At 35.8% G+C, this 7,576-nt stretch overlaps 3 protein-coding genes across 3 annotated transcripts; 1 reads left to right on the top strand and 2 right to left on the bottom strand.

The window, feature by feature from the left end:
• Nucleotides 1–1,455: 1,455 nt before the first annotated feature.
• On the bottom strand, nt 1,456–3,019 carry exos-1 (Exosome complex component CSL4 homolog). Its single transcript, NM_067015.9, has 4 exons — nt 2,868–3,019; nt 2,693–2,811; nt 2,543–2,645; nt 1,456–1,880 (listed from the first exon to the last, which is right to left on the bottom strand). The coding sequence occupies exons 1-4, from the start codon at nt 3,009–3,011 to the stop codon at nt 1,620–1,622; spliced, it is 627 nt and encodes a 208-aa protein (NP_499416.1). The 5' UTR covers nt 3,012–3,019; the 3' UTR covers nt 1,456–1,619.
• Nucleotides 3,020–3,132: 113 nt separating this feature from the next.
• On the bottom strand, nt 3,133–3,840 carry Y48A6B.3 (Putative H/ACA ribonucleoprotein complex subunit 2-like protein). The gene is made up of 3 exons (NM_067014.8): nt 3,718–3,840; nt 3,508–3,667; nt 3,133–3,462 (listed from the first exon to the last, which is right to left on the bottom strand). Exons 1-3 carry the CDS (start codon nt 3,829–3,831, stop codon nt 3,245–3,247), a joined length of 492 nt encoding a protein of 163 aa, NP_499415.1. The 5' UTR covers nt 3,832–3,840; the 3' UTR covers nt 3,133–3,244.
• A 619-nt stretch (nt 3,841–4,459) lies between these two features.
• Nucleotides 4,460–4,603, top strand: fipr-17 (FIP (Fungus-Induced Protein) Related; the record flags this gene model as incomplete). Its single annotated transcript, NM_067013.7, has 1 exon — nt 4,460–4,603. The coding sequence occupies one exon, from the start codon at nt 4,460–4,462 to the stop codon at nt 4,601–4,603; it is 144 nt and encodes a 47-aa protein (NP_499414.1).
• Between the last annotated feature and the right edge of the window lie 2,973 nt (nt 4,604–7,576).

The raw sequence follows: 7,576 nt of genomic DNA, 5'->3' as shown, positions 1-7,576 counted from the left end.
AGTACGGTACCGGGTCCCGACACGACAATTTTTTTGTTAAATGCAAAAAGGTGTGCTCCTTTAAAGAGTACTGTAATTTCAAAATTTCGGTGGTACGGATGTTCGTAGTTTTTCGATGAAAATTTATTTTTTTGAGAAAAAATTAAATAGAAACACTAAAAACATATACTTTCATTTTAAAAATTTTCGTGTCGAGACCGTGTAACGCAGTTTTGGCGCGAAAATTTCCAAAATCTCTTTTTTTCAGTATTTTCGCTGCGAGACCCGGGGAGTTCTCGACAGGGCGCGGTTGCTGAGTAACCTTGAATTTTCGGTCAAAAATATTGATTAACACTTATTTTTTTAAATTAATGCCGGATTTTTCACGAAAAAATACCTTTTTAAAACTATTATTACACATTCGCAAAATATGATGGGCAAACTTAAAGGCGCGTGGTGGGTCTTGGTACGATTTCAGTCTTTTTTACGAGTTTTCCTAGGGGGTTTTTTTAGAAGGACTCGATTTTTACACAAAACAGCTGAGCAATTTAATAAACATTCAAAATCACGCTGCAAACGTGCTCCATTGAGATTTGTTGGTCTTGCAGCGAAACTTAGCAGTTTTCACGAAAAACTGCCAATTTTACAGTAATCTGCAAGAAAAATCGTCGACGAAAACAAAGTGATTCTCGGTGAGCAGCTCCTCGATGAATTTTTTTTTGGGGAGCTCAGTGAGCCCATCTCATCATGCATTTTGGAGCATTTTTTGAAGGAGGAGCTACGTTCCGAAACATACAAAATTCATGAAAGTTCTTCCACCCAACAACGGGGAGGAATCTGGTGAAACATCAACATTTTCTTTTTTGTTTTTTTTTTGTTAGAAAATGACGTCTTAGGGAGTATCCCTTGACTGCATGGTGGCCGAGGATTTTTTTTTGAAAAAATTAGCGATTTTTGCGCTAAGGTCTCGACACGGCAAATTTTCGTTAAATGCAAAAAGGTGTGCGCCTTTAAGGAGTACTGTAGCTTCAAACTTTAGTTGTCGCATAATTTTGAGAGATTTTTCACAGTTTTTTGATGAAAACGTATGTTTTTTTTAGCAAAAAGCTAAACAAATCGTGAGAAAAAATTTGGAAAATCGATTTAAATTCGGCAGAAACGAAATTTTGAAACTACAGTACTCTTTAAAGGCGCACACCTTTTTGCATTTAACAAAAATTTGTTGTGTCCAGACCGAAAACTTTATATTTTCACAAAAATCGCCGAATTTCTTGGTTTATAAGCAATTCAAAAGAAAAAAGTCAACATTTCGCTGCGAGACCGGTAAATTCTCAATAGGGCGCGGTTACTGGGCTAATTTGAATTTTCGCACAATTTCAGTTACTCTTTTTTGAAAATTGAAATTATAAAAAAAATTTCCGCCGGAAAAATGGAAAAACTAAAAATTCTAGAACCTGAAAAGTTGAAAAAAAAAAACCGAGAAACATTTTTTTTTTTTTGAAAAATTGTTCAACAAAAAAGGAAGGAATGAGTGGGGGAACAATTATGACTTTTTTTTCCTCGAAACAATGGCCCCCAAAAACACAAAAAAAAGTACAAAAATATAACGATTCAAAGATCTTTTCAGAGAGGATAATTATTCAGGCCACCGATTGCGTGGGCAATGTGCACTTTTGCGGAACTTTGGCCATTTTCCTGGGTTCCGTTTTGCCGGTTCGTGTCGAGACCACCGTATTCCAGTCGACTTTTTGCATTGGTTCACCAAATCGTCCACGGCACAGCACAACGCCTAGCTCGTCTTCGGCGATCGATAAAACGAATTTGTCCTTGATTTCGGCGTCTTCACAAACTTTTGCCAGAATGTAGTCGTTGGGTCGCACAAAGTTTTTGAATGGCTCACTCTGCAAAAAATGCTCTTTATTTCAATTTTTTGCCTCTAAAGCAGTATCGCACAGAAAAAGAGGCGGAGCGTAATTTCGCAACCCTCCGGCACGGTTTTTCCACCTTTTTGCCAGTTTTCTACTGCATTTTTTATTGATTTTTTAAAATTTCACTTCTTAGTTAGTAAAATCTAAACTTCATTGAAAAAAATCAACAAAAATCAGTGTAAAACATGCGAAAAAGGAAGGAAACCCCGTGCCGCAGGGTTGCGAATTTAAGCTCCGCCTCTTTTTCTGTGCGATACACTACTTGGGTTCTCAGTTTGGGTCTCGCCACGATTTCGGCCCATATCTAATGTTTAAAAAAAAATTTTGCTCGAAAATCGCTTTAAAATAAGAAAAAAGAGGGAAATTTGTTTTTTGAGTAAAAAACCGAGAATTTCAGTTGAAATTTAGTGAAAATCAGTCTAAAATCAATGTTTTTCCGATGTTTCCACAAGAAATCAGGAATTTTGACGACTTTTCTGCAAAAAACCTTAAAATCGGCCATTTTTATGCGAAATTTCATAAGAATTTTCGCAAAAAAACCTAATTTTCTGCTAAAAAAAAGGTTTTTCCCACATTTGTAAGCAGAAATTCTTAATTTTTTCGTGGCGAGACCCACAATCCAGGCAAAATCCAACCAATTCAGGTTCCAGCGGCCTCAGCTTCTTTTTCGGCAGCAGCGCCGAGAACCGCTTCTTGTAAACCTTATCGCCGATACTGATGATGTCACATTTGGCGAATCTGCAATATTTTCTGTCGGTTTTCAGAGCAACGAAAAGCTGCTCTACCGTAATCCGACAGCCATCACTTTGGCGGTGACGATGGCTCCGTGGAATGGGAGAAGCTCATTGTCGAGCTGATCTTCGCTGCGGCGAACTTCGATCACTTGCACCAGGTTGTCGGATTTCTGCAGAAAAAACGGAAATTTTCGGGCTCCACGCTTGCGATTTGTGCGAAAATTACATCTCTGAATCCATAAACGTTGACAAAACCGGCTACCGACGCGAAGATCCTTCGATTCGCCTCGTATAATCCCTTCCCCATTCGATATTCACCAATCGCGTCGAGAACCTTGTCGCCGGGCGCCACAAGCGTTTCGGCGAGCATTTTCTGAGCTGAAAGTGGTTTAGAACGGGATTTGCTGTGATTTAGATTGATTTCGAGTAACAAAATTGAGTTTTGGAAATTACCGAGAAAGGATTAAAGAATAAAAAGAAAAAGTCTGTAGATAACAACAATTTAATGAGTGAACAATTGTGGATAAAGATGGTGATACAGATCAAGAAATTTTAAAAAATCAACAACAAAAAAAAAACAGTGAAAACCAGAGAAAAAACAATTTAGGCGGCCTCGACGGTGAGATGACGGAGAGCCTCGGCGACCTCGTCGTACAGCTCCTTGAAGTCCCCACTCGGCTTGACGAAGATCAGAATCGACGGGCGACGATGTCCGACGGCGAGTCCGAGCTGCTCACGAGATGGAATGTAGACGTATGGGATCTCCTTCTCCTCGCAGATTCCCGGAATATGTGAGTACACATCGATTGGAGAGACGTTTCCTGAAAAATTGAACGTTTTAAGGGAAAAATAGATTAAAATCCTACCAGCAAGAATGCAGATTCCCTTCTCGTTTCTGCGGAGCTCCTTCTGCACGTCCTTGATGCCCTCACGGAGGGTTTTATCGCCGGCGGAGGCCTTCTTGATGAGCTTGTACACCTTCTTGGCCAACTTGCGGTTTGCTAGTGGCTGAGCGATTGGGTTTACCTGAAAATAAGACATTTTTCATTAAAAAACCAGCGAAATTAATGATTTACCAGCTCGCAAAGTGCCTGGTACTCGTCCTTCTCGGTGGTTGGTGCGGTGGCGTCTCCATTGGCTTCTGATACGGTCGACTCGTTCATTGTCTCGTCCAGATTGCGCTTGCCCATTTTTTGATTCTGAAAATTCATAAGTTAATCGTGTAAATTAGCCGCAAAGTTCAATTAGCTTTAGGAAAAGAAAAACAATGAAAATGGGATTTTTGCAACAAAAAATCGATAAAAATCCTATTATGGGTGATTACATAGGAATTTTACGATATTTCATGGCTTAAAATTGATAAATATTATATTTCCGAATTTTAAAATTTAATTTTATCGAAAAAAATCGGAGAAAACCCGCAGAAAACTTCGAAAAATACAATAATTATGTGAAAATGCGTCAAAAGAGAAAAAAGAGAAATCGAATCGAAATGTGCAGTGGAGCGCGTTCGCCCACATCCCAGAGAGTGGAGACGCAGACAATTCGTTGGCGGGAATTCAAATTAGAGATTTTCAGGGAAATTCGTTTTGTTGAATTTTCAACTGTTCCTGACTCCGATTTTTGCAAGTTTTGCAGCCTCTCCGCTTCCCCGAAACGCTCAAACTTCAATTTTTACGAGTTATCATCAAAATCGCAACTAAAATATAACAATTTTATGTCCCCGAACCCCCCACCCGCCCCCTACACGGTACTATAAAAGCCAACTTCTTCCAGAATTCAAGCATCAGAAGCATCTTCTTCTTCTTCATCATCATCATGAACGTCTACTCTGTCTGCGTCTTCGCCATCTTGGCTATTTCTTCAGTTTCTGGAATCTTCTTGCCACAAGGAGGAAAGAAGTGCGGAGGAAGCAGTGGATACGGAAGCGGAGTCATCATCGGTGCACCACGTCCACAATAATTTTTGTGCAGTTTCTGTTGATTACTGATAAATATTGAACATTCAAACTCTGTTTTTTGGGCTTATAATCTTGTTAATCGCGCCGCAGGCCTTTCAGTTTTTAGGGCTTAGGCTTAGGCTTAGACTGAGGCTTAGGCCTAGGCTAATTCCTAGGCTTAGGCTTAGATGGAAAATCTATGACCTAATAAAATGGGACTTTGAAGTAGAAAGTTTGAAAAAAAAAAATCCCAAATTGGAGTTAATCTACGGGACTCTAAAGAAGTGCGAGACAAAATTAAAAAATTTCAAATTTATTTTTCTAGTCCAAAATGCTCCTACATATTGAGCAGTTTTCTGTTAGGTAGTTGAGGCTAGGTAGGCAGGCACGGTTTCAGGGCCTCACGAGAGGCAGGCGGAGGCCGCCTTAAGGTCAGGCAGGCAGGCGTTTTGGAACCCCTAACATTAACAATTCGACTTGCGTTGTATGATTTGAGTGTATTTGCAAACTTATATTTTCCGTGCAAATGATCACAAGGTTTTTAAGCATCGAAGCATACATCTTTGATGCTCCCGCTCCCGGAACTAACTTTATCGATGTGGGTGGAATAAAAGCCTTCCGATCACAAACCTTTTCCTCACTTCGGTTCTTCAAATGAACATTTATTGCGTTTTAGTGTTTGCTGTACTCTCCATCTTGTCGGTTGTTGGAAAACCTCGAGCTAACCATATTCGACCTGCCTCAGACCGACATATCATCATGGGATTCGACCTACCATCCAAGTTTGGATAATTCAAACTGAAGCAATTAATTTATGAATAAAAGTTGAACATTGTCTTGAAAATCTTGTTATGAAATTTGGGATAATCTGGTAATTTAGAACCATATGATTTTCCAGCACTTTTGAATTTTTGAAAAATACAGCTTTTATATATTTCTATCAATTTTTTAAAATACTTGCGGACAAGCTAGTATACTTTTTTTGGTATTTTCTGGTATATTTGGCAATGCTAAACAGTTTTATAAAATAAAAAAGAAGCGCTTCATATGATTTTATAGTACTTTTGAATTTTTGAAAAATACAGCATTTACATTGACATACCAAAAAATAGATTGACATACCAAAAAATAGATTGACATACCAAAAAATAGATTGACATACCAAAAAATAGATTGGCATACCAAAAAATAGATTGGCATACCAAAAAATAGATTGGCATACCAAAAAATAGATTGACATACCAAAAAATAGATTGGCATACCAAAAAATAGATTGGCATACCAAAAAATAGATTGACATACCAAAAAATAGATTGACATACCAAAAAATAGATTGGCATACCAAAAAATAGATTGACATACCAAAAAATAGATTGGCATACCAAAAAATAGATTGACATACCAAAAAATAGATTGACATACTAAAAAATAGATTGACATACCAAAAAATAGATTGACATACCAAAAAATAGATTGACATACCAAAAAATAGATTGACATACCAAAAAATAGATTGACATACCAAAAAATAGATTGACATACCAAAAAATAGATTGACATACTAAAAAATAGATTGACATACCAAAAAATAGATTGACATACCAAAAAATAGATTGACATACTAAAAAATAGATTGACATACCAAAAAATAGATTGACATACCAAAAAATAGATTGACATACTAAAAAATAGATTGACATACCAAAAAATAGATTGACATACCAAAAAATAGATTGACATACCAAAAAATAGATTGACATACCAAAAAATAGATTGACATACCAAAAAATAGATTGACATACTAAAAAATAGATTGACATACCAAAAAATAGATTGACATACCAAAAAATAGATTGACATACCAAAAAATAGATTGACATACCAAAAAATAGATTGACATACCAAAAAATAGATTGACATACCAAAAAATAGATTGACATACTAAAAAATAGATTGACATACCAAAAAATAGATTGACATACCAAAAAATAGATTGACATACTAAAAAATAGATTGACATACCAAAAAATAGATTGACATACTAAAAAATAGATTGACATACCAAAAAATAGATTGACATACCAAAAAATAGATTGACATACCAAAAAATAGATTGACATACCAAAAAATAGATTGACATACCAAAAAATAGATTGACATACTAAAAAATAGATTGACATACCAAAAAATAGATTGACATACCAAAAAATAGACTGACATACCAAAAAATAGATTGACATACCAAAAAATAGATTGACATACCAAAAAATAGATTGACATACCAAAAAATAGACTGACATACCAAAAAATAGATTGACATACCAAAAAATAGACTGACATACCAAAAAATAGATTGACATACCAAAAAATAGATTGGCATACCAAAAAATAGACTGACATACCAAAAAATAGATTGACATACCAAAAAATAGATTGACATACCAAAAAATAGATTGACATACCAAAAAATAGACTGACATACCAAAAAATAGATTGACATACCAAAAAATAGATTGACATACCAAAAAATAGACTGACATACCAAAAAATAGATTGACATACCAAAAAATAGATTGGCATACCAAAAAATAGACTGACATACCAAAAAATAGATTGACATACCAAAAAATAGATTGACATACCAAAAAATAGATTGACATACCAAAAAATAGACTGACATACCAAAAAATAGATTGACATACCAAAAAATAGACTGACATACCAAAAAATAGATTGACATACCAAAAAATAGATTGACATACCAAAAAATAGATTGGCATACCAAAAAATAGATTGGCATACCAAAAAAGTAGATTGGCATACATATATATTTTTATCAATTTTTTAAAAAATTCTTCCGTACAATCTAGCATACTTTCTTTGGTATTTTCTGGTAGAAATTCATAGGCGCGACAAATTTCAAAATTTGCCGAGCTACACATCCCTGCTCTAGACATTCCCTGTGTTTTTTGGCAATCGGTTTTCATGTGTATAAT

The sequence above is a fragment of the Caenorhabditis elegans genome, chromosome III, assembly GCF_000002985.6.
Source record: "Caenorhabditis elegans chromosome III".
Taxonomy (NCBI): Eukaryota; Metazoa; Nematoda; class Chromadorea; order Rhabditida; family Rhabditidae; genus Caenorhabditis; species Caenorhabditis elegans.
This window is presented reverse-complemented; position numbering and strand designations above follow the sequence as displayed.

Bases quoted from the DNA above. Each gene is read 5' to 3' on its own strand.
- Y48A6B.3 (NM_067014.8), bottom strand. From the start codon at position 3,831: ATGGGCAAGCGCAATCTGGACGAGACAATGAACGAGTCGACCGTATCA. The intron at 3,668-3,717 runs GTAAATCATTAA...TCTTATTTTCAG, and splicing joins ACCAGGCACTTTGCGAGCTG to GTAAACCCAATCGCTCAGCC. The intron at 3,463-3,507 runs GTAGGATTTTAA...TCAATTTTTCAG, and splicing joins GGGAATCTGCATTCTTGCTG to GAAACGTCTCTCCAATCGAT.
- exos-1 (NM_067015.9), bottom strand. From the start codon at position 3,011: ATGCTCGCCGAAACGCTTGTGGCGCCCGGCGACAAGGTTCTCGACGCG. The intron at 2,812-2,867 runs GTAATTTTCGCA...TTTTTTCTGCAG, and splicing joins ACGTTTATGGATTCAGAGAT to AAATCCGACAACCTGGTGCA. The intron at 2,646-2,692 runs GTAGAGCAGCTT...AAAATATTGCAG, and splicing joins GTGATGGCTGTCGGATTACG to ATTCGCCAAATGTGACATCA.